A 27,074-nucleotide genomic window follows, 5' to 3' on the forward strand; every position below is an offset into this window, starting at 1 on the left:
CTGTAGGTGATGTAGAAGGGCTGTAGAAGTGTCCCTCCCTGAGACCTGCACCTCTTCCCAGGGGGCAGTCAGGCCCAGCATGTCCATAAGGCAGCAGTAGGCAGCTGCCTGGGGTGCAGGTCTCGGGGAGGGTGCTGGTTTGAGCCCTCCCACCCTTGCCTCCAAATCAAAGGAAATATGGTGCCTGTGCGCCGGCCATCCACTGTGGCTCTGCCTCCCATCTGTGCTTCCAGCACAGATGCAGGAGGTGAAGCCACAGTGGCTGGCTAGCACACATGCTCTGAGGTGTGGGCACTCGGCCACCACAGTTGTGGTCGCACTTGCGGTCACAAGGGGGAAATGGGGGGTGAAGCCTTGTCTGGGGTGATGGCCTTGTATCAGCACACTAGCGCTGCCACTGGGGGCAATGAAGGCTATGTATGTGAAGTCCAGCGCCCCTATAATGCTGGGGAAGCCACCAAATCTGCAAACCCTGCCCTGATATGTGTCAGGTCCCCTACTCCATGGTGAAGCACACATGCTCCTGAAGCATGGCATACAGAAAGATGTGCAGCCAGCAGCTAGCCAAGAACTGGGATATATTGAGGACCTCTGTCACGACCCCCTGAAAGGATCTGGTGGCCAGGAACCTCAGGAAGAGCAGGCCTTTCTGAAAGATGGGGATGGCAGAGGGACTGAACTGGGCCCTGGAGGCAAGGCATGAATGGCGCCTCTATTTAGGCAAAACAGATCGAGGCAAGTTCTGTTCAACAGACAAAAGGTGCTGATAAGAGCTCAGTAGCTGTGGACACGGCGCCTTCTCCACTGCTGCTGTGCCACCAAGACGTAGAGCGTTGATAGCAAGTGGATTTGGCAGACCCATAGCAGGGGCAGAAAGGGGCACCATCTCACCAGCATTTGGCCATGCCCTGTAGAAAGAGGAGGCAGTTCTTACAATTGTGAAGGGCAGCCAAGGCCACAGTCTTCCATGTGACCAATGTCCTACCCCCTCCTCTACATGCCCCCTCTCTCAGCAGCTTGGTGCCTGCCACCCATGGCCCCCTTCTGTCTGGTGACGGCCATGGTGGGAGCACTGGGGGAAGAGCAGGAAGGGAGGTCAGTATTTCCTCATGGTGGGTTGGCCTTCAACATCTGGTGGCAGGGGAGGCCACTGCCAACCCAGCTGGACTCAGACCGAGAATGCAGTGCTGTACAAGTTGGTGGTGCATGCAAGTGTTGCCCTGGCAACTGCCAGGAACAGCTCTACCACCTCAGACACTGGGCTAAAGTTGCCCCTTACAAGTGGACAGTGGAGGAGAGTCTGCCTGGAGGGGTCAAGCAGGTGGTGATACCCCTAATGATGGTGAGTGGCTGCAGTACTAAGGTGCTCTATAGTGAGTGTCTTGGGCCCTGCTACCACCTGTCCCCAGCTGTAGGGTCTGGGACCTTCCATCCACTGTCTTTTATTGCCCCTGCTGTGCCCTTAATGATTTCCCTGTGCCCTGCAGGTGTCCTGCAGTGTGAGGATGCTGCTGCAGAGCTATCCCTTGAGGTCACTGGGGTGGACCAAAGATGCAGCAGCAGCCAGAGCAGCCCAACCACTGTCCTGCAGAGGACTCTGCCATCATCATGCCTCCATCTCCACAGCCATGGTGCTCCTATAATTTCCCTGAGACCTCACATCCAGGGTCCCAGGTCCATGTGCCTAGGCAAGAGGAGATGGAGCTGAGCAGCAGGGAGGAGGATGAAGGAGGTCAGGCTCCAGGGAGCATGGCTGAGGGAGATGAGGCACCTCCAGAAGAACAGGGGACAATGGCACCGGCTCCTGCCTGGGAACTCCTGTAGAGATTGCTGTGTTTGGTGCTGATGATGCAGATCACCTGCATGGCCTAACCCCAAGGAGGCTCACAGCAGTGGCAGCCTCTGTCGTTCTGTGGTTGCTGGGTATTTCGGAGTCCCCAGGCCTGGTGGCTGAAGGGGAGGTGACACTGAGGGCAGACTCAGCATCTTCAGATAGAAGTGGCCCTGCCCTGCCAGATGGTGGGCAGTGCCAAGGAAGGGCCAGCTTGGGCAGCTGGAGAGCTGTTGTGAGTGGCAGGAAGCCTTTTCTAGGGGACACCAATGGAAGGAGGGGCTGACAGCATTTGTAATGGTGGCTGCCAGGCACTTGCTGTCATGATGAACATGGGTGAGGGGCAGGGGCGCATTGAGCAGCTGCTGAGGGAACTCTTGGAGGCTCTCCAGCACCCCTGTACTCCCTGCTTCCCCACTGCTTGTCCTTTTGCAAGGGCTGCCAGTGGGACACCCTTAACAGTATGGGTGCTCTTCTGAATGGTGCAGCCACCACTGAACAGAGGACATCCACACATCTGCATTCTTGTGCATTGTAGCCCTCAAGGGCCCTGTTTGTTCTATGTGCAGAGCAACTCATGGGGTCCCCATGGGGCAGGTGATTGAAACCCACCTCCTCACTGACAAGTAGCTGGGACTTCTGATGGGAACTGGTCTCTTTGGGGGGGTGCTATATGGGAGGAGCAAGGCTCCTGCAGTGCACCCCTTTCCAGCCCCTGCCAATGACGGATGCTTGATTCAGCCCTCGCAACTCATGGCTCCCATTGGCCCTGCCTGCTCTATCATGCTGCCTCCATGTAGCAACAGCGTCAGGACAGAATGCTGCAGCTAGGAAAGACCATAGATGCCACCATGGCAATGCCCAGCAACACTGACAGGGTGCCTTTTTTCCTATTCCGCTGCCATTTAACTTACCCCTTAGGGAGGTGACTGGCGGCTCCACCGTTGTACCACAGCCAGCTTCTGCAGTGCAGGCACAACACAGGATTGCTCTGTTAGTGTATGTGGAGCTTCTACCATGAGTTAAAAAGAAAAATTTGTACATCTTCCACTTTATTTTATGAGCCTATCTCATGTTTAGAATATAATTTAAAGCACTGAGGAGACCAAAATCTGTTTAAATATTGTGTTCTAATTATCAAAGTCCTTTTTTCACTGGGGCTTTACAGTGAGATAATTAACCTTCACCTCCTCAGCTAAGCCTACATAACTCATAGTGTGATCAATTATTTCAGTGTAGTAAGAGCCTCTGAGGATAGGATGTATTGCTGAAAATGTGATTAGATGTTTTTAAAATACGTGAATTGTTTACTGACTTGTCCCTTGTGACTTCCTTGGAGACTTACAATTTATTAAGTCAGTTAAACTATCAAGACAGTTTTTAGCAGTTAATATTCTTCAGGGAAGAGCTTTAATGCACTCCTATCGTGTCATTTTAGGATAAAATGCCTTACTAAGTGCAATAAAGGGGTTTTTTACCCATTGAAGACAAATTGTGGAATGGACATGGCTACCAAAATGTCATGTCACTATCCAGAGATCACCATAGTAGCAGTCATTCCTTGTAGATGAAGAGGAAGATTGGGTTGGGGCCTCCCCCAGAAAGTCATAAGCCAACCATCTGTTAATATTGCATATGGAACAACTATCTGGGTGCTTGCTCCTGCTTTATGATGAAGATTTTTGGAATTGTTTAATTTTTCAAAAACCACACACAGAGACAGAAGAAGACGAGGACTGCAGATTTATACCCCGCCCTTCTCTCTGAATCAGAGACTCAGAGCGCCTTACAATCTCCTATATCTTCTCTCCCCACAACAGACACCCTGTGAGGTGGGTGAGGCTGAGAGGGCTCTCACAGCAATAGCCCTTTCAAGGACAACTCCTGCGATAGCTATGGCTGACCCAAGGCCATTCTAGCAGCTGCAAGTGGAGATGGGGAATCAAACCCGGTTCTCCCAGATAAGAGTCGGCACACTTAACCACTATGCCAAATATTTAGAAAAGTTTTATGTGTGTATGTATAATTCTTCGTTATATAAGAAGCTTTCAAGATCAGTTGGTAGCTTGTACCCCAGTTCCTATGGCCAGTGGCGTAGGGCGGGGGGGCGGGTCACCCCAGGTCTGGGGGGCCCCTTGGCAATGCCAAGGGGCCCCTCAGAAGCCGGCTGCCTGGCGTCCCCGCCACCGGGAAGGACTGAGGAGGCCGACATGTCCGACAACGGCTTTGACCAGACTCCTGGCGCGGGTCGAGGCCGAGGTAGAGGCAGCAGCCCGCTGGCTCCCGAGAGCGGGGCCGGCTCCAGCTCTCTTCCCGCAGGAGCTACGAGGGCAGCCGCAACAGCCTCCCTGCAAGGCAGCGCGAGAGAAGCGCCTGGAGCCCGGCTGCAGTTCGCTGGGCACTCTGGCCCATCAGGTTTCGGAGGACGGGGCTGAGTTTACTCCACGGCCCGCCCCCTTGCCCAGCCCGCAAGCGACAGGCGGGAGGAGGAGCGAAGGAAGAGATTGCGGGGCGGGGTGGTGGTGCTGACACCGAGGAGATGCGGCCGGAGGGCGGTTTGGCAGCCGAGCAATGCCCGGTGAGTTGCCTGCTTTGATAACTGCCGCCATTCACCAAGGCCAAAGGAGTCTTCTTCCGAGCCTGCGCGTGAGAGCCGGGCTGCTTTCTGCAGTTCCCTCTAGCCAACTTCCAGACTCCCACTTCACAACTATCACCAGCTTATATTAAAGTCTTCAAGGCTTTGTTATTTTTATCACCAGAAGAAGGAATACTTAATTCCCTTTAGCATTCTACCGGGAGCTCAAACAAAACACGTCTTCCTCTCAGCTGAGCATGCCACGCCCCCCCCCCCCCCGCTTTCTGCAGTTCCCGAGAGAACTGCAACGAGGGCAAACGAGAGATTGAGAGAGATGCTTGTGGAACACTGACACCGCCAGCTGCCGTTCTTCCAAGCACACTTCCCAGCAATCTCAGGGCACAGGCACTGGCCTGCCTGCACCCTCTGATAGCATTCAGCGGGACTCGATTCCAAACAAATACCAGTCTAGTTTTCTTGGGGGGGGGGGGATTTGGGTTTGCCCCTCCCACTTTTGCTGGCGCTTCCTTGCACCCTTTGGGCACCGCTGGGGGTGCGCTTTTTGCAGGGCCTGAGCTGCAGACCCGGGAAGGGGGGGGGGGTTCCCACGAGTGGAGGAGAGAGGAGAGTTTGCATTCCACCTCCTGGGCTGGGAAGACCCAGGGAAGCCCAGCCTAGATTTCTTGGGGGTGGGATTTGGGTTCCCTTCGCCCCTTTGCTGGTGCTTCCTTGCAGCTTTTGGGCACCCCTGGGGGTGCCCCGGGGGGCTGGGAAAGGTAGGGGACGTCCAGGGGAAGGATGGGGGGTGGGCTGCTGCGGGATGCGTGCCCCGATTGGGACAGGGTTGCCAACCTCCAGGGAGGCCTCCGACAACAGTTATAGACAGCAGAGTTCAGCAGAAAGGAAAGGGCGGCTTTAGAGGTTGGCTGGGGGGGACTCAAGGTGCATCAATATCCCTACTAGCAATGTTCCCTCTAAGCTTCAGAGTCTTGTGAGCAAAAATTCAACTTTGTGAGCCCCTGCATAAGTGATTGTGCTCTGGGGACATTTTTCCTGAGCTAAGACAAAAATGTGTGAGGTGGAGGCGAAAAATCCGTGAGCTCGCTCATGCTAACTCCTTCCTTGGAGGTTTTTCAACAGAGGCTGGATGGCCCTCTGACAGCAATGGAGATCCTGTGAATTTCGGGGGAGGTGTTTGTGAGTTTCCTGCATTGTGCAGGGGGTTGGACTAGATGACCCTGGAGCTCCCTTCCAACTCTAGGATTCCTGACCGTTAGAGCAGCTCCTCAGAGGAACAGGCTTCCTTCTTGGGAGGTGGTGGGCTCTCCTTCCTTGGAGGTTTTTAAACAGGGGCTAGATGGCCATCTGACAGCAATGGAGATCCTGTGAATTTAGGGGGAGGTGTTGTGAGTTTCCTGAATTGTGCAGGGGGTTGGACTAGATGACCCTAGAGGTCCCTTCCAACTCTATGATTTTAGGTTTTTAAACAGAAACTAGATGGCCACCTGACAGCAATGGAGATCCTGTGAATTTAGGGGGAGGTGTTGTGAGTTTCCTGCATTGTGCAGGGGGTTGGACTAGATGACCCTAGAGGTCCCTTCCAACTCTAGGATTCTAGGTTTTTAAACAGAAACTAGATGGCCACCTGACAGCAATGGAGATCCTGTGAATTTAGGGGGAGGTGTTGTGAGTTTCCTGCATTGTGCAGGGGGTTGGACTAGATGACCCTAGAGGTCCCTTCCAACTCTAGGATTCTAGGTTTTTAAGCTGAGGCTAGATGGCCATCTGACAGCAATGAGGATCCTGTGAATTTAGGGGGAGATGTTTGTGAGTTTCCTGCATTGTGCAGGGGGTTGGACTAGATGACCCTAGAGGTCCCTTCCAACTCTAGGATTCTAGGTTTTTAAGCTGAGGCTAGATGGCCATCTGACAGCAATGAGGATCCTGTGAATTTAGGGGGAGATGTTTGTGAGTTTCCTGCATTGTGCAGGGGGTTGGACTAGATGACCCTGGAGATCCCTTCCAACTCTATGATTCTATGACCGCCAGAGGTCCCTTCCAACTCTATGATTCTAACTCAGCTTAGAAGGAACACTGCCTACTAGTGCCGACCCGTTCCCCAAACCCCATCCTTCCCAAAGCTCCACCCCCGAAAGTTTCAGGATTTACCCTAACTGGAGGTGGCAACCCCAGCAGAGAGAGGAGGTCTTCAGAAGGGCCCTGAGAAGACTGGGGGTGAGGTGGGGGAATAGTTAAGCTTTGACAACTCTGGAAGAAGGTCTGACTTCCAGCATGACTCTTTTCGGTCCACCTTCTGTGTTATTCTTCGATGTCCAGAGAGCCCTCGTGGGAGCATTCCCAGAGAAGGCCTTTCAGAGCTCATCCTGCTGAAATCGACTCCAGTGGCAAATTGGAGGCTGAGGGAATTTTGGTGCATAGATGGGTTGCCCAGTTAGTCTGTCTGTAGCAGGAGAAATAAGAGCCCCGTGGCACAGAGTGGTAAAGCTGCAGTACTGCAGTCAGAGCCCTCTGCTCACGACCTGAGTTCGATCCCAGCGGAAGCTGGTTCAGGTAGCCGGCTCCAGGTTGACTCAGCCTTCCATCCTTCCGAGGTAGGTCAAAGGAGTCCCCAGCTTGCTGGTGGGAAAGCGTAGATGTCTAGGGAAGGCAGTGGCAAACCACCCTGTAAAAAGTCTGCCGTGAAAACCTTGTGAAAGCAACATCACCCCAGAGTCAGAAACGACTGGTGCTTGCACAGGGGACTACCCTTACCTTTACTAGCAGGAGAAATGAGTCAGAGTCCAGCAGCAGCAGCTTAAAGACTAACTTGGTGCTTGGTGGGGGGGCGCGGTGGGAGTGCTTCTAGCCCCATTGATGGACCTTCTGATGGCACCTGGTTTTATGGCCACTGGGTGACAGAGTGTTGGACTGGATGGGCCACTGGCCTGATCCAACAGGGCTTCTCTTATGTTCTTAAGTGACACAGAGTGTTGGACTGGATGGGCCATTGGCCTGATCCAACATGGCTTCTCTTATGTGACACAGAGTGTTGGACTGGATGGGCCATTGGCCTGATCCAACAAGGCTTCTCTTATGTTCTTATGTGACACAGAGTGTTGGACTGGAGGGGTCACCAGCCTGATCCAACATGGCTTCTCTTATGTTCTTATGCGACGCAGAGTGTTGGACTGGATGGGCCATTGGCCTGATCCAACAGGGCTTCTCTTATGTTCTTATGCCCCACCTGCCTCCCTTGGGCCCTCTGGGACACTCCAGTAAGGGAACAACAACTGTGGGGGTTCAGTGTTCAAGGAACAATGCAAGAAATTACACTGACCAATAGGCCATCAACCAAGTACTCATTACAGACATCTCTGTGCTACCCAATAAACTGCAAACATATACTGTATTATTATATTATAGTATATAATATCATAAACGGCCTGTTGTCAAAGACCGAGTATGGAACAGTACAGACTGTAAGCGTACATAAACAATGCTCCAGACTATGGGTGCTTCCCTTAAAAAGTTCAATAGCAGTATACAAATGGGCAATCTCAGTTAAAGACCCTAACTCATGGGAGTCGGCGCCCATACTGAATTCAACAATGATTCTCTATAACCTTCGCATTTCTCATCTCAGAGGTTCCTGACCCATCTTCCATCAGTATGCCTGTTTTTGTTTTCCTTGTTTTTCTTGTAAGCTTGCTTAATATAGAAGTCCCACAAGTTCAGGGCACAAGGGGAACAGCTGGGCCAGCAGGCTGCTTGTGGCATTTCTCCCTGTCACATGGTGTGGTGGGGTAATCAGGTTATCAATCACATGACCTAGATCGCACCAGCAGTGCCATCTTGGGGGGGGGTGCCGCCCCCAAAGTGACACCACTTCCTGTTCCCCCCCCACAAGTGGCGGCCGTTTTGGGGAAGTTACATCACTTCCTGTTTCCAGCAGGGCTCCCTCGCAAGTGGTGGCCATCTTGCGGAAGTGACATCACCGGAAGTGACATCATATCCTGTTTCTGGAGGCGTGCACACACATGGGGGGGGCCACATAAATCTTGGGCCCCGGGCCCCCAAAGCCCTAGCTACGCCACTGCCTATGGCACTTACCCCCAACATGTGATAGGGGACAAAACGAATCTGTGAAAAGAAGACTGTTAATAGGCAATATATTAGATTTGGTTCTGATGTGTACAGCACATTAGTTCTCCAGCAACTCCACATCATGTTTGGAGAAACAAGTGCCGGTATTAGGTATCATCACAATCAGGACTGGGATTCTGTATTATTTTTGTTTGGATTCTCTTCTTCCTGTTCCTTTCATCTGGATATTCAGTATGATACTGCCATGGTAACACCACGGCTTCTGGCAGTGCTGCTTCTACAATTTAAACATCCATTGCCTTGCTTGCTGTAGTATCTCAAAATCTTCTGCCTTCAGTACCTGGATTTCAGACATTGTCCCTTAGGCACCACTGCCGTTGAGTATCTGCAGTTATTCCTTCAGAGTTGAATCCAGTCAGTCTGACAGTTACTATGGCAGTGAACTCTAGCATTGGACTTCCTCTGATCATAGAGTGGTGAACACATGAATATTTTAATTGTTTTTTTTACTGAATCAGACTGTTGGGTCATCACGGGCAATACTGACTACTTAGATTGGCAGTGGCTCTCTGGAGGCTCAGCCAGTAGTCTTTCATATCACCTGCAATATGGTCCTTTTAAGTAGCAATGCCAGGGAATTGGATTTAGGACCTTCTGCATGTCAAGCAGGCATTCTCCCACTGAGTTGCATCCCTTCCCATCAAGACATTCTCTCCTTTTGGATTTTGAATCGAGGAATTACTCCGATTCCACCAATTCTACAGGATCAGAGATCACTATGGAATGGACTCCAGATCATAATATTGGGAATCATGGTTTCCCTTTCAGAGAATCTCTCTGTGTGGAGGAAATAAATTCCTAACTGTAGCCCTAGGATTGGAGGTTAAATGGTGATCTCAGAAAGTTTACAAATTGGTCTATCTAGTAAGAGGCAAGGTTGCGTGCAATTTTGTCTTTGCTTCCAGTTCTTTTGAGGTCTTTGTTTTCAGTGGCGTTAGGATTGCATTTGCTGAAAAGCATTTATAGGGTGCAGCTGCAAGATTGCTCCTTTACATTGACGTGTCTCCCAGTGGTGGTTGTTCAGGCTTTCTTAGGCAAAAACAGGCAAACCCCTAATTCTGTCTTCCTGGAAAAGAAGGGGCATAAATTCAGTGCCATGGGTTTTATATTTTATTTGACTGTGGTATTGTCTATATCTAGATACTTGTGCCAGCCATGAAGCAACATATTCTGCTCATAGAACTCTTGCCAGATGAACAAACAACATTTGGCCAAGTTGTTTCAATGTGAAGCTTTCCATCTGTCAAAGCAACACATTAACACAGTAGGCCATAACATAGACTGTGATTCCAGATATGTTGCTGGAGCTATAATCTGTGTATCATGGCTAGCTTTAGTCTTCATCCCACTTCTCCAGTACAAAGCCTTGAGCTGAAGATCTGCCATTTCATGGACAGAGTACATTTCATTTCACAGTAAACAAAGCACTGGAGAAAGTGAAAAAAGACAAGACTGTTTACAACCTGAGCACTACTCAAGTCTATGTTCAGTATTCCAACCATCAGTCTTCCTTCTGTTTAGAATAATGCCATCCTTCTCCTCACTCATCCAATAATTTTCAGATATAGAGAATAAAAATAATAATAATACCTAACCAGCTCACAAATAGGCTTCACTTAGTCTCAAGCCAAAAAGAGAACCGAACTTATTTATTTATGCTATTTATAACATTTCTTACTGAGACTCAAGGCAGATGGCATAATGTAAATCAGATCAACAGGATGGGCCTCCAGTAAACAAAGCAATAAGAATTGCAGAAATCTGAAAACAAGTAGAGATCTGAAAACAGAGCTGGAATAAAGCTTAAACCTTAACATCATGCATTAAACAATTCAGGAATTATATAGCTGGATCATACTTACATCAACAAACAGTGCACATATACAGTAGTATAGTCCGCAGTCTCTCTACCTATTTCAAAGCATCTGTCTGAAACGTTTTGTTACAGAACAGCCGTAATTACTTGTGTAAAGAAGCCCTCCTAAATAACTCAGTTTTGCATAGTAAGTGGAAACCCAGGAGGATGCAGACCTTCCTGACCTCATGAGGCAGTGCATTCATGAGAATGGGCAATTGTTGATTTTGCCCATTTGCAGGCTGCTGACATGGCAGAGCATAGGAAAAGAGGTTGTCATGGAGCATAATGGGGGAGAGGCAGTCCCACAGATATGAAGACCAAGGCCATAAAGGGTTTTGTATGTGAAAGTCAGTACCTTGAACTGAGCCTGGTAACTGATGGGCAGCCAGTAGTGTGATTACTATTGGGAACATATATGCATACTCCAACTAGCTCATGATAATCAAGCTGCAGCGTTCTGCACCAGTTGGAGTCTCTGAGTGGAGACCCATGTAGAATGCATTGCAGTAGCCTAGTCTAGATGTTACAGCAACATGGATGCAGGTGGTCAGACCAGTCATATCAAGGTAAGGGGCTATAGTCTGGGCTAGATTTTGGAGGAAAATATTTTTTGCCCTTGAACTGCCTTATCAGCAAGAGTAAGCTGAACCCCATCAGAAGTGGGAGGCACATTGTCCTTCAACATCTCTGCCTTTCCAGCCAGCATTACTGTCATCTTATTTGGGTACATTTTCATTTTGTTCACTTTCAGCTATTTAATCTGGCAGCCAGGCCAATGCTCAAGACCTTTACTGCATCACCAAGGGATTTGGATAAAGGAATATGGAGCTGGATGTCATCAGCATATTGATGATATCCAGTTTTAGAGCTACAAATGGTTTCTTCAAAAGGGTTTACATAGAAATTGAATAACATGAGGCATGAGATTGCACCCTTTAGAACACCACAAGACAGTTCCCATTCCATCCAATCTGTGATGACACATCTCCTAATACCTACTTTTGCCTCCAGATGCCTCAACAAGATGGCATGATCTAATTTATAAATCGATTGCAGACAGATCCAGTAGGATGTAATGTACCAGCTTCAGCTAGTAAACCAGCTGTGGTTGTTGAGCAGGAAAGATCTTGTGACTGTGGTAAATTCCATGTTAACATCTGAATTAGATTACTGCAGTGTACTGTGTGTGGGGCTGCCCATGAAGACTACCTGGAAACCAAAGTTGGTACAAGATGCTTGCAGCTTGAATGTTGATTGAAGTGAGTCAGTGGGATCATATCACTCCTGTATTGTTCCTTCTATACTGGCTCCCAGTTTGCTTACAAGCCCAGTTCAGGGTTCTGGTATTGACTTTTAGTGTTATAAACAGATTGGGTCCAGCATACCTAAAGGACCACCTACTCATATGAACTTGCCTGTCCACCCTAGTCATTTTCAGAGGCCCTGCTTCAGGTGCCTCCACAATCTGCGGCTTGATGGATGGCAACCTAAGAAATGGTCTTCTGTCATGGCAACAAAATTTTGGAACTCCCTTTTCTGGGAGTCCTTCTGGTGTTGTCTTCCATCAGCAGGTGAAGACTTTTTTGTTGGGGGCTGTGGAGTTGGTGTTCTCTCATTAACTTTTATTAACCTTCCTACCTGTTTGTGTGTTTTTCTGTGTTCATATTTTTTTGTGTTTATGCATTTGTATTGTGTCATTTAAGTGTTTTAAATTTTTGTATTTGTTTGTGCTTTAAATGCTTTTTAATGTCTGAAATGTTTTAATGTTTGAAATATTTGAATGTTTGCGAACTTGAGGACCCTAAATTGGGTGGGAAGGCAGCATACAAATTAAGTAAAATAAATAAATAAAATTTTACCTCTCAAAAATTTTTGAGTTCTAACATTGACAAATGTCCTTCCCTAGTTAGAAAGAGAAAGCCGGCTTGCATCCATCAATCTGAAGGATGCTTACTTTCACATTAGCATACGACCTTAGCATAAGACATTCTTCTACTTTGCCTTTACTCCTGATCATTTTCACCATTCATCCAGTCATTTACATGTTTTCCTATTTGGGTTGGCAACACCATACTATGTCTTCACCAAAGGTATTGGTAGATAAACCCAGTTTAGTGGAGCAGTTCTTGATGCCCAAACTGCTTATTTGTAAAGACAACTGAGGCTACCGTAGATATAATGGTAATATTCTGTGAGAGCACACGTGGTTTGCACTCCAACATCCAGTATATAACTAGTGAAATGAAAATGTGTACAAACCCAACTCCGACTCCTCCCTCCTTTTTTTCTTCTGATTTAACAGTAACTTACCTGTGGTATGAGAGCCCTGTGGCACAGAGTGTTAAAGCTGCAGTACTGTAGTTCTAAGCTCTGCTAACAACCTGAGTTCGATCCCCGGTGGAACCTGGGTTTTCAGGTAGCCGGCTCGAGGTTGACTCAGCCTTCCATCCTTCTGAGGTCAGTAAAATGAGTACCCAGCTTACTGGGGGGAAAGCATAGATGACTGGGGAAGGCAATGGCAAACCACCCCGTAAAAAGTCTGCCGTGAAAACATTGTGAAAGCAACGTCACCCCAGAGTCGGAAACGACTAGTGCTTGCACAGGGGACCTTTCCTTTTTCTTTCCTACCTGTGGTATGCAAATACAAATCTCTATCTCAGCAGCAGTTAACTCTATTCCTACAAACCAGGACTTAATACTGCTTTAGGATACCAATTAGTAAAAGGTAAAAACCATTGGGATCTGAGTGCAAATGTTCTGAATATGGATGAAGCTGAATGTAAGTTTTACTATTCTTGCTAATGGAAATGAAAAAAAAAACATAAATTTATAAAAAGAAGAAAAATACGTAGAAAAGCCTTGATTTAAAATAACTTAAACCGATATGGTCTCTCTTAAAAGATATAAGCATTAGTATAATCAGAAAACTGCTTGTTTTGGTAGCACATATACTAAAATTGATATGATCTGTAAGAAATCTGGTATCTATTCAATCTAAGATTGGTAATCAGATTTCAAGAGTAAGAGTATAAATTCACTGCCTTTGGGCATTAAGAAATAATTTCTTTTAACTTGCCCATGTAACTGCAATATTTTATCTTAGAGAATTTTTTATAGCAATTAAATTTTATATTAATTAATTGAGCACTGTGACTCAAGTGTAATTTATTTAGTGGAAAAGAAGGATAAGGGAAACTTAAAATCTTTACTGTTGGGAGCTTGCCCACAAAAATGCACATTTCATCAGAAGAACGAAGCAGACAAGCTGTTTCATTTTCACTCCTAACAGTGACACTATGTGGATGAAGACAAGAATGCACATAGTAGAAATTGGTTCTATGATAATGAGAATTTCAAAGATAAACTCTTTATATTTTATATTTAAATCTGCCTGTGCGATTGTAAAGCTTTCATATTGCTCTTGCTAGTATGTATACAGTTTGCCCCCCAAGTCGGAATGAAGAGTCGGTATAACAGCTCGCCTCGCGGTCTCATTGGATCGCTTCTATATGCGGCTTATGGCTACCCCAGCCCCTCTTCCTCCTCAGTTCTTCCTTTTGAATTTTACCTCACGACTATGAAACTCAAGGGGTGGGTGTAATATGGATTTCTCACTACTAGTCTCTTCGGGGGTTTTGTTTTGCTTTCAGATGGATATAAACTCAGCAGCTTTGATAGCTTTCCCAATATACTGGCACCAGAGAACTTTAAAGTCAACCACAGAAATTTATTAACGTACACACACCGTCTTCAACTGGGGAATGGGAAATATATACATGGGCTATATTGCATCTCAAGCAGTTAACAGTTTCTTCGTAGTTCAGGCTTTATAATATCTAGTTCACTTAGCTCTTAAGAGAAGTGTCTCTGTGTCTGTGACCTCTCAGGTCTTTTACTGTGACTCTTCTCTAGTCACACAAAGCCCCTTGGCTGTCTAAATAGAGTAAACAGTGAGCTTTGCTTCTCTCGAAGACTCTCCTCAGCTGCTGTCTCAGCTCCTTCTCAGACCAACTGCTCTCTTCAGCAGTCTTCCTCAGACTCTGTCAGACACTAACTGCCCTCAGCCATTAGCTGTCAATCACCTCTGAGAGTTCCAAGCACTCTGGCCCCCACTCTCAGATCATCTGATGCAGGCTCTATGCGTCCTTGGTTTTCTTGTTAACCCGTTCATTACCGTCACAGTCAGACACAAGGTATTGGTATAACTAAGGTTCACTTTATTAAGTATAATAATAAATGGCAAGGGCAACTTGAACTGCGGCCTGGTTAGGGCCAGGGGTCTCAACAGACCGCTCCCCTGCCATTCGTGGGCAAGAGACCCAGCCCCCAACCGGAGCTCTGTGGCACAGCTCCCACCAGGCCGGCCTAGCAAGGAGGCAAGCCTCATATGGCCCAACCACCAGACGCACATCTCAATGGAAGGCACCCTCTAGCCAAGCCTCCAGGACAGTCTGCGTTCTTCCATCCAAGGGCATCAAACCCAAGGACTAATTCTGCCAGACCCCTAAATCCCCAAAAGGGGGGTGCTTTCTGGTCCTCCCCTAGCCACATAGTACCATAAACCCAGTAAAAACCTGCCACTACTAAGGCCAAGTCTCTACTTAGACCTTAGCGCCCACCAGGAGGCCCAATGCCACCCACAGCCCTTGCCAGAGATTTCTCAAGAAAAGCATGTTACCTTTTTCAGAGAGATGCACCCATTCCCTCTGTAGAGGTCAGGAAATTTCGTAGAAATATCCGGGTGGGGCAGATAGTGGCCCAACCCCCCTTCCAATGCCTTCCAAATTTCTTTAATAGCTTTGTAACGAGCCCTCTCGATACCTGCAGGATCCCAAGCACTGTGCCAAACAAGGCGGAGAAGCTTGGCTGACCAAATTATAGTGGTCCTGGGCCTTCTCACCCTAATATGCCACAAATTGTCCCAGGCCTGCAAGACTAAAGCCTTGCCCTTCACTAGCCCGAAATCATTCCCTCCCAGGTGAATGATTAGAACCTGAGGAGGAGGGCTCGCATTCCCATGGAATAACAATGGCAGACCCTGGCGCCCCCGCCATTTGATAGTAACATATTGGCTGAGTCCCAGCTGAGAGCTGACCGAAGTTCTCTGAGCCTGATGTGCGGCCCAAAGACATAGCTGTGTCCAAAGACGAGAACTCTGTTCCTCTGGCCAAGAACAACAGCATCTAAAGAGAAAAAACAAACAAACTAGAACAAGAACCATAACATTTCAACTACAAAGAAACGAAGCTAGGAACTGAGCAGAGGGCGAACGTAAGATTTATAGACCAATGACTGCCAACGGCCCAGGCACTGAATAGAGGAAGAAGGATATCCGAGGGCCGCAGCTGTAGAGGCTGCCCCAATTCTAAAGGAGTGGGTACCAAACTGCACCCCGGACACACCAGCTTAGCTAAAGCCCGGGAAGTCACAGCACAAAACTGATGCTTTGTCAGTGGGCTGCCATTGAGGTGACAAAACAAAAACCCATCATTGGGCCCCCGCACTGCCAAATAAGCAGCCAAAGCGGAAAATGAGCACAACTCGGGCTCAGAGCACATGCCCAGCTCTAACACAGTCCCTTTATGACGCTGGTCAGTCTTAGAGCGTCGCACGGTAATGACCGCCTTACCCTCAACTAACCTCAGGTCCCATAGCAACAAAGCATTACCAGAAACATCATTTCTGGAGCCTGCCACTAACTCACTAACTCTAAGGGCCCCGAAAAAGGGAACCAAGGAAGCAGCATGGAATAGTGTGGATTCAAAATAAGATGCACACACTGTGCCCCAAACCCCCCTCAGGCCCTTAAGAATCAGAGGGGAAATAGGCTTCCTAGTATTGAGATTAGTCCCAGCCTCTCTGGCCCATCCCTCCAGCATCTTTCGAAGCCGAAAGTCTGCTGTTTCCTCCTTGTATCCCAATGCCTTGCTAGCAAAAGCCAGAGCAGACAGGCATCCCCTAATGAATCTCACGGCCAATCCCTTACCTTTTAGAGAAACACAGTAGCGGAGCAACTGCTCCACTGGGAAGGGCCAAACGATGTGATACCATACCTCTGCCCTAAAGTCCTCAAATTGCCACACAGCATGTTCATAAGACTTCCTGGTGCTAGGCGCAGTGGCCTATCGCTCTGCAGGCCTCGGCTCGCCAATCAGCCATAGCTCCTGGGGCATTGTCGCCAGCTCACAATAGGCAACTGGGGCCAGCTGACGAAACCTCTTTATCTGTTTACAAGAGAGAGCGTCAGCCACCCCGTTGTTTACCCCAGGAACATGCTTGGCTAAAAACAGTATGTTCAACCGCAGACAACACAAAGTGAAGGCCCTCATCAATCTCATAACCCGTTGAGATCTGGATGAAAGGGAATTAATGACATGGACCACAGCCATGTTATCGCACCAGAAATGAATTGTGCGATTGGCCATAAAATTCCCCCACAGCCAAACTGCAACAAGAATGGGACAGAACTCGAGAAACATAAGATCTCGGTTCACACCTGCCTGAACCCATGAATCTGGCCATGTATCCGCACACCAATGTCCATGGAAGTAAACCCCAAAACCTAAAGACCCAGCAGCATCAGACATGACCTGAAGCTCCACCTCAAACCTCATGTCGTCTCTCCATAAAGAAATCCCATTAAAGGACTCCAAAAATTCTTGCCATACCCTTAAATCCTCCCTCATGCTGCTGGTAACCGTGTTCTATATTGGGGCAGGCAGAGGCCTGCCATAGCATCACATAGCCTACGAAGAAAAGTTTTACCAGGAGCAACCACTTTGCAAGCAAAGTTAAGATGCCCAACCAGCTGCTGGAGCTCAAGCAATGTGACCTTTTGCTTAAGAAGAAAGGAATTAATCCTACTCCTCAAATCTACTACTTTTTGAAAAGGTATTCTAGACAATTGCGCCAGGGTATCCAACTCAATCCCTAAAAAGATAAGGTTTTGGGTTGGACCTTCTGTTTTATCTTGCGGCAACGGAACCCCCAGTTCTGCAGCCAGCTCGATGAAGCCAGACAACAGCTGTGCGCAACGTCCAGTCCCTACAGGACCCACAAAGAGGCAGTCATCCAAATAATGAACAACATCCTGCAAGCCAACTTTTTCATGAACAGCCCATTCCAGGAATGTGCTGAAACACTCAAAAGCCTCTTATGAGACAGAGCAGCCCATTGGCAATGCTCTGTCCATGAAAAATTGTCCTTCAAAGGAAAATCCCAAAAGATCAAAATCAGCCGGATGGACGGGTAGAAGGCGAAACGCCGATTTAATATCACATTTAGCCAACTCTTCCCCCTTACCGCGGCCTGATCAAAGCTGGTATACCTGACTGAGCATAAGTGCTCAGGAATCCCATCATTAACTGACTTCCCTTTGGGGAAGGAAAGATAGTGAATCAGCCAAAATTCACCAGATGCCTTTTTTGGCACCACACCCAAGGGCAAAACCCTAAGGTTTGGGGGATTGGAAAATGGGCCCAAAATCCTGCCCTCTGCCAACTCCTTGGCAATTTTATCCCTAACTACATGCTCTAAATCTCTAACAGAACCAAGATTCCTGGACCGAAAAGCGACCCGGGGACCTTGAAAAGGAATCCTAAAACCGAACTTGAAACCTTTTAACAGTTAAGCAGTATCAACCTTACACGGATACCTGAACAGCCAGTGCTCAAGAGGTCCCACCTTTATCGAACTGGGCCCCTTTTCAAGATTAGAAATTACCTCCACCCCCGCCTTGTTTTTTTTTAACTACGTGGCCATGTTTTAGGGCAGTTACTGAAGGAGTGAGAGCTACCACACATGGGGCATTCATGCTTGAACTGACAAGCTTTTCTACTGCACACTCCTTGGGAGCCAAACTCCCAGCACAGCAGGCAGGGTTGAACCGCCTGCCCCGCAGAACTGCGGGAAGCGGATGACGAAGCAGAAGAAGTTGCCACTGCCCTGGGCACCAAATGACCACTGTCTGAGCGGTTGCCCAAATTTGGATGTGCAGAAGACATGACTTGGAGCCACAGCTGCTGGTGAATGCAATCCCACTGCAGGGAAGGGTACAAAGCAGCCCTCATCCGGAATTCCTCATCATATTGAATCCAGGCAGGCCCACTAAACATTGTGTACTCCTTATAAATGATATCCATATACTGAATAAGAGCAGTCACCCGCCAAGGCTGGGCACGTGCAATCACAACAGCATATATAAAAAACCCAGGCAGCCAATTGGCCCAAGTCTGGTCTACTTTCCTCTTCTTCAATTTCTCTTTCTCTTTTTCATCTAAATCTTTATCTTTTTTTCCCAACTCCCAGAACAGGAGGGAGAAGATATCGACATACGCCCCCTTTAGGATCTTATCTTTTGTTGCAGGCAACAAATGATCACCCAAAGGTAATGCTATGTTCCCAAAAGATAAGGCCGTAAAGGGGACCTCCCCGTAGGAAGAAGGCTAACCCCAACCCCCCCCCCCAAAAGAACTTGCAACGCCCTGTTGCCCAACAGCTGGCCAGTTTCCCTAGGGGCCAAACTGTCCAGGTGGCCAAGAGCAATTTGGCTGACAGCCCATAACTGGGGAGGGAGCTATGCCAGAACTCCCAGCAGCAATGCCAGGTACCGCAGGAGTGACAGGACCCCATGGACCCCAAGGCCAAGCCAGCCCAGTATATGACTGTGGAGTGTCAACAGCTTTACCCACAGTTCCAATAGGCACCAGCACCGATACTCATCCAGCAGCCCTCAGAGATGGAACTGATCCTCCGTCTGAACCGCCAACTCCGAAGGCGCCCCCTGCGATGTTTCCAGCAGACCTGCCCTTGAGAATAGACAACCAAGTTAACATATGTTTGAAGTGCCATTTTAGAAACTTTCCTTGATCCTACACCTTGTGAGGGAGGAATACCAGACGCTTGCTCCAGCGCCAACAGCCTTTGCATAATAGCTGCACTAACTTCATCCTCACCCTCATCATCAGAGGAAGATGCAGGTGGTGGTGACATTTTAGGCGGGGCCTTAGGGGCCTTTGGCAGAGGCTGCTTACCCTTGGATTTACCCGTCCCTTTTCTACCAGATATCTCTGCAATGCCAAGGGCAAATAGTACTACAAAAAGTTACACCAAATTGGCCCTATTAAAACCGTCCCCAGTAGCCGCTCACTACTGAGGAACAACCCCAGGAAGCTGAAAGTGCCTGCTTATGTGAAGCGGCCTTATACTGAATCAGACCCACAAAATGGATTCCCTTCTACAGCTCTATAAAATGGCCACCATCCCACAGCAGAAAAAGAAGGGGAACCAAATATGGCCGCCGCCCAACAGTAGAAGAAGGGGAAACAAAAATTGCTGACTCCACCCAAGACAGCCCAACCTGGCCCCAGCAGGGTAGTCAAAAACAAACTCTCTTGCCTATAAAAGAAGATAAAGGGGGCACACACACCCATTCCCTAGAAAAGAGGGGAAGGACTTTAACAAAAATTGCATGTGTGAGTGCGCAACCACCCCCCTGGAACACAGATCTTAAGCGGAAAAAGAGGGGGGGGGCGATAGGATCAAAACTGGGAAAAGGGGTGGGGCAACACAGGCCGTTGTCTGGAGCTCCTCTTCTCCCATCCACAGAACACTGCAGCCCCTGAAAGCAAGATCGCTCTTCAGGCCAACGCCATGGAGCCCGGAGAAGCTGTCACCGCCACTGAAGAGCCGCACCTTCCCACCTTATCAGCGATCCGAAACTGACAAAAGGGAGCCCGAGGAGGAGCGAATAAATCGCCCTTAATCGGCTAAACAATGCAGATCAAAAACAAACGCTCCCAGCGATCCTCACAGTCCATGGCAACGAAAATAAGAAGAAAAAACAGGAGCCAGCACACAGCGCTCCTATTCCTCCGAGCTTTTGCCATGGACTGAGATAGAGGGCAGATGGTCCTGCCGTTAGTACGGCAAAGCCCCACCCCCTCCAGAGTGTGCCCAAACGGGCCTCAAAAGTCCTCCTTTCTCTTCCAGGAAGGCAAATACATTCCCATAGCCTAGCAGCGTTGCTGCTGGCTGCTAGAAACTGTGTGCTTACAAGACTTAAGGTCACTTCCCATTGATATATTTAAATCACTCCTCCACATTATGGCCATGTCAAAAGCATAACAGGGAGAGAATTTCTGAGAAAAGCCTCTGTGAATGTAAGGGGAGCTCCGCAGCATTATAAAAGCCCATGAACTCTTAGAGGCTTGAGCAGACTAAGTTCCCTTCCCAATTTTCTTCTTTAATAGACTCTCAGCTATTCTCATCCTCCTGTGCCTACTGGAGCAAGTTTAACCCTCCTCAAGATGTTGGGAGAGGGTATTTTTTAAAATTTTTGATTAGTTGGCAAAATCATGTTTTCCTGCAGACCTAGGGAAATTATGCTTTGGGTGGTCTGTTGTTGCTGCTTTCATACATCTCACCATCCACTGGGCTTCTTAGTGGAGTTACACCTTCCTATGTCCATTGATGTATAGCTATGTTTAGGAATGCACTGTTGGCTTATTATTAAATATGGTATTACTATGCATCCATAGACATCACAAGACAGCCTCAAAGAAGTTTTTTGGGCTAGAAATAAAATATCCCCCATTTTAACGATGAGGCTTGAAGCACACACGAATGACATGCGTTGCAAGACCAGGTATTGCCAGGCTGAATTAAATTGGCAGACCCTTGACACTTATAGGCTGCAACAATGACGGCTCCCTGTTTCCCACACCCACTAAAAGTCTTTTGAATTAGTATAAAGCCCTTTTCCCATGCCTCAGTGTTATTTCCACCAGCTCTTCCCAGTTCAGTTGGTTCCTATCAGCATTACCCAATGAGACTAGATTAGTGGTGTCTTCCCATGCTCCCTCTTCCTCCTGCAGGCCTGGAATATCCCACAGCACACAAAATACTAAATGGCTACACAAATCAAGGGGGTTAGTATCCATGGATACAATTACAATATGTTAGTACATCATATAAATGCAATAGCAACAACATGATAATAATGGAGCATTAATAAGCAAAAGAAATAATACCAGTAAAAGCAACAACCATAACTGTCAGGGATTTGTTTCTGACACTTGCTGCTGTAAATAAACTTAGTACTAATTCATAATTTAAATCACCTAATAACGTCTGAAAAAAACACAGAATTAATTTTGGTTCAAAAGGTATTTCTGTACCAGCTTTTCATTAAAGTAATTTAATACATTCTTCCAGACATTTACAGGACTTTTGGCCAGTTTGGCTGTTCAGGGCCAGCCATTTAAACCTAACAGCTGAGTGTTGCGAAATCCTTTGAAGGGAGGGAGCAAAATTGAAAGGTTCAATGAAGCCCCTTCCCAGGCAATCCCCACCTCCCTTTTCCTGGCCACAGCAAGCCATAGCCAGTAGAAAGGGGAAAGGAAGTCTTTTAAAAGCAATACTTGAATTTGCAGTTTGAGTGGGGCCCATTCAGTTCAGGGTTTGTTTCAGGGATCACCTCAAACTAAACTGCCTTTTTTTAGGTTTGTGCCTATCCCTACTAATTTATGGGGAGTTAGGTACCATTGAAGAAGTAATTTATACATGTTTTCTTTAAAACTAGTTGACAGTAGTCTAGGAACAGCTCTTTCCCAAAAACAGCACCATTTCTGTAATTGTCATTTGCAAATCCTTTTATTTTCTAGTATAGCTCAGTGGACTACTGATCATATTAATCAGCCAAGAATACCATGCAATAGCACCCTTGCCATTACCAGAGAACAATAATTCAAAAGATGTTTTAGATCTTAAAACTGCGTGTTTCCTTAAAAGTGAGTGTACTAAATGTTTGATTGAGAAAAAAAACACCCTGAAATAATGTGAGTTTTGCCCCCCTCATCTTTATCACCACCTCCTCATATGCTAACATATATTGTAGTTAATGTTTCCAAGTGTCCAAATTGTTATTTTTCCAGGTTGACAGGTTACCTCAACCTGTATCTGTTCCTTGTATCTGTTCATTAAATAATATTTATGTCATTGGTGACAAACCAGGACTAAAGCTGCCCTTTATTAGCTTATACCAAACTGCTAATACTAAATAGATAATAAAGGTAAAGGTAGTCCCCTGTGCAAGCACCAGTCGTTTCCGATTCTGGGGTGACGTTGCTTTTACAACGTTTTCATGGCAGACTTTTTACAGGGTGGTTTGCCATTGGCTTCTCCAGTCATCTACACTTTCTCCCCAGCAAGTTGGGTACTCATTTTACCGACCTCAGAAGGATGGAAGGCTGAGTCAACCTCGAGCCGGCTACCTGAACCCAGCTTCCACCAGGATCAAACTCAGGTTGTGAGCAGAGCTTAGGACTGCAGTACTGCAGCTTTACTACTCTGCGCCACAGGGCTCTTTAGATAATAGATAATTATAATAATAATAGATAATAGGATTATCCAAATTCAATTTTCTAGTATCATATCAAATCAAATATTTCAATTTTAAACCATCTTTAAGAAAGGTCTCCAAATATTGTTTTTTTTAAATCACATATGTACCATTCTGTCATTTCGGCTAGCCTAATATGTAGTAATATGAGGTATTCCTAGTCTTCCTTTAACTCCTAAAGTTATTAGAGTTTTCATAGCCACCCTTGGATTTTTCGCTAACCATTAGGAGTTTTCTTTGCACTTGGAACCCAGAAGACAGATGAGACTTTGTTGAGAGTTAGCCAGATAAACCATTGTTGGAGGGCAAGAATGTAATGCAAGGAAAGTTGTTCTATTTGCAGTAGTGCAGAAAGAAGAAAAAAATTATAATTGAAGAAAAAAATCTGATGATGTGGTTCTCTTAGTAAATTGGGAACAATGACCCTTGAAGGACCATAAAGAAAGCGAATGTCAAGATAATTTATTATTGTTACATTATCTATCCCATTTTTACTTTGTCCTACTGAGTTGTTATATCCTTTCCAAAGTACTGAATGCCCCAAATATTAATGAGCCTCTTTTTATACCCTTCAGTGGCAGTAAACCCAGCACATATCTTTTAAAGTTATCTGTAGTCTCACCTGGTCTGTTCATGTGTATTAGTTGGGAATGCCAGGAAATTATTTTTCTGAAGCACTACATAGCGCCACCACACGGAGAATGCTTTCTGTCCAATGGACACACAGAGGTTTATACGAACAGGAAACGTAAAGTCTTCTTCAGGATCATTTTTTTAACATTAAAGAAAACACAGCAGATCATGCTTGTGAGACCCTATGTGTGCTCACTGCAACCTTCTTCAGGGCTGACCTGACATGACTGAACAAAGATTCAAAAAACCATTGCTTGGTGCAGCATGTATCTAGGAGAAGCACTCACCATTCCATAAGGGAGATCAAGAAATGCAGATATGGTGCACAATTAAGCAACGTTTTTGAAAATACTGTTAGTATGTGACCTGTTTAATGCTACTTACAGCGTATCGCAACGTTTTTGAAAATACTGTTAGTATGTGACCTGTTTAATGCTACTTACAGCGTATCCATGCAGTGAATATTATTTTATTGCTCTTTACAAAACGTATCCATTTCTTTCACCATGAAGTGCTCACTCTACCACTGTATCTCTTGTGCTTGGGGGGAGGGGGTTTCAAAGGGCATGTGTATGTGCACTGTTGTTTTGAACTTTTTTTAAAAAGGAAGATGGTGTCAGAGACAAACTGGACACCACACCGTAGGGTATGAGTGTGCAACTCTCTTAACGTTATAGTTTGATAGCTAATGAAAGAACCACAGACACAAAATCACTAGTTAAATCACATCTCCAAAACAGATGAGGCAGTAGGACTATTTACATTCATACTTTAAAAGGTTGTGTTGTAATTGCAATAGAAGTGCAGACATCAGTACAAATGAGCAATATTAAAAACTGGAATGACACCAAGGGAAAAACAGGGAATGCAAATCTTTGGGAGAAATACAGTCTGGTTCCTCAGGAATAAATGAGTAAGCAAATGAACATTACAACTGACATATTCCATAAAACTGAATGACAGAATGAATTGTGGTTAATAGAAGCTAACTGGTAGGTTTTGTTTTTGTTTTCTTCAGGAGAGCCAGTTTTTATGCCTGTCGACTTGACAAAAACTTGTATGTGATTGGTGGAAGAAATGAAACTGGGTACTTGTCTAGTGTGGAGTGCTATAATTTAGAAACGAACGAATGGCGTTATGTATCTTCCTTACCACAGCCCTTAGCAGCACATGCAGGAGCTGTACATAATGGCAAAATCTATATTTCAGGCAAGTAGTTCTCCAGCTTCCCCTTGGTCTCAAAACCCACTAAAGTTTTCTTCTAAGGTGATATCTTCAGCTGAATGAATTAAAGTATTCTTTATTTGTAGGAGGAGTTCACAATGGTGAATATGTCCCTTGGCTGTACTGCTATGATCCTGTTATGGATGTCTGGGCAAGAAAACAAGACATGAACACAAAGAGAGCCATCCATACACTGGCTGTAATGAATGATCGACTGTATGCAATTGGAGGAAATCATTTAAAAGGTCACATTCTTAACAGTAGAAAACTAATGTCTTGTCTGTTTTGATAAACACAAATTTTGTTGGCTAGTCATAGTTAACTAAGTTAAAAACCCTGCCACATTATAGCTTCAGGTAGTATTTTATAAAAAATAACAGTACATTAAATAAATGAATAATGAATGCTTTAGAACTTCTATTACTCTGAAACATGGATGATTTGTCATCACCATGAATACACTATAACAAACGGATTGTTTTTGACCTTAAAAATTTCCTCCATAAATTATTTTTCCAAATAAGATATGTGTCTAAGTGGGAAGCTGCAGCCAGATCTCTGTAAACAAACATTTCCCAGATTTAAAAGGGAAATTCCTTAAATATTTAATATTTAAAACATATTATTTGTCTTAAACATTGCAAATGTCAACACTAATAACCAAAGGAACCTTTTCAAAGGGACCTAAATGTGCAAATTCTATTTAGATCTGCAGTGCTTTTTCTTCTGATAGTGGGTGCATTCGCACACACTAAATAATGTGCTTTGCAACTGGATTTTTACTGTGTAAGAATATTAAAATCCACTTGCAAATATTCGCCATGTGAAAGCATTCAGTCTGCTACAGCTAAGTCTTTGATAGTTTCTCATTCCTGACCCATATTACACTTCATTTATTTCAAACATTTTTAAGCTGCCACATGCAAATTCCTCAAACCCTTTCCAAAACTAGGGAGAATAAAATAAAATCAGTAAAAACATAGATCTAATACTATTTATAAAGTTTAAAATAATTCTTACAGACATGACAATTTATATGCAACAAAATATAATAGCAACAGTTAACAGCAGTTAAAGAACAGTAATTTAATAAATCCATATTGCCACTAAATGCCTGAGAAAATAATGTCTTCACTGGCACCTAGAACTCAGAGAATAGGTACTATCTGAATAGGTATTTTGGGGAGGGGGGATTTCTTTAGAGGAGGTGCCACCACCACAGGGGAAAAAACTTTTACAGTTATTTCTTGCAGTTATGCACCTTGCTTCTGAAGTGATTGGTGGTATAGATCAGTGCCTCTAACAATGATCTAACCAATTGAGTTATTTTAATTCTGGCAAGATGAGTTCCCATAACACTGTACCTGTTAACCATCTTGCAGATGTACTTCGCATAAACTGAAGTTTCCAAATGGCAGTCCTATAAAGAGTATGTTACAGAAATATAATCTAGTCCAGGCACAGTCAACAAAAAAGGAGGAAAGTCTACAAAAGTACCCCAAATAAATGTTTTATATATCCCATCATGTTTTGAGATCACTATCCTTATTAGGGATAGTATTTGTTACAGAGTGCTGTGCAAATGTCTTTAAAAGCACATGGCTTTTTCTTCAAGGAATTTGTAAATCTGCTTGCACAGGCATCATTTAATAAATGTGAGTTACTGCAATGAAGAGAATTATCTCAGAATATGCCAGGATGTATTAATATTTATTTTGGGGTACATTTAACTGTAGCCAAGTTTTAGACCAATTTCTCACTAGGCTTGTTCTGGTCTCAGAACCCTTTTCCCCCTGGTGCTTCTGTACGATTTTACACAAGCTGCCATGGAACTGTGACTTGCCTTGCCTCTTTACCACAGCAACGTGGAAAAGTGAAGCAGGAACAAAGCCCGAAGGCATCCACAAACAACCAGCCTCGCTTATGAAAAACTTTATATAAATAACTTACTACATAAACCACAATACTTATAATGAATGCAATACATAATGCTCCGAAAACAAAGTCCTTTCATTCAATACAAAGTTCATTTCTTAGTAGTGGAAGTCCGAGGATATCCTTGAGAATCCATGATGTGAAAATCCAAGGTTATGACAATCCCTTCAGCCAGGAAGGTGTGTTGAAAAGAAACACAGCGTTATTTCACATGGGCGGCACAGCGCAATTTTGCAGTCCTTTCAGCAAGGAAGGTGTATAAACAAAAAGCGGAACACTGCTATTTCGCATAGGCAGCAGAGCGCAATTGAGCGACAGGGAATCGCATATAGCCCTGTTTCACCTGAAGCTTTAACAAGCTGCACAAAAGATAATATCAAAAATCACCAACAAGCTAAGAACCAGAATAGAATAACATGTAACAAGCAAAAATACGAACCTTCACTGATCTTGA

General features: G+C 45.7%; 1 protein-coding gene across 1 annotated transcript in view; it reads left to right on the forward strand.

The window, feature by feature from the left end:
- The window catches only part of KLHL14 (kelch like family member 14), a 123,284-nt gene that overhangs the window by 87,728 nt on the left and 8,482 nt on the right, over positions 1–27,074 (forward strand). The window contains exons 6-7 of the mRNA XM_060243843.1: positions 24,480–24,670; positions 24,772–24,930. Coding sequence (XP_060099826.1) covers positions 24,480–24,670; positions 24,772–24,930 — 350 coding nt within the window. The remainder of the gene's footprint in view (positions 1–24,479; positions 24,671–24,771; positions 24,931–27,074) is intronic.

Source organism: Heteronotia binoei, chromosome 7, assembly GCF_032191835.1.
Source record: "Heteronotia binoei isolate CCM8104 ecotype False Entrance Well chromosome 7, APGP_CSIRO_Hbin_v1, whole genome shotgun sequence".
In the NCBI taxonomy this organism is placed as follows: Eukaryota; Metazoa; Chordata; class Lepidosauria; order Squamata; family Gekkonidae; genus Heteronotia; species Heteronotia binoei.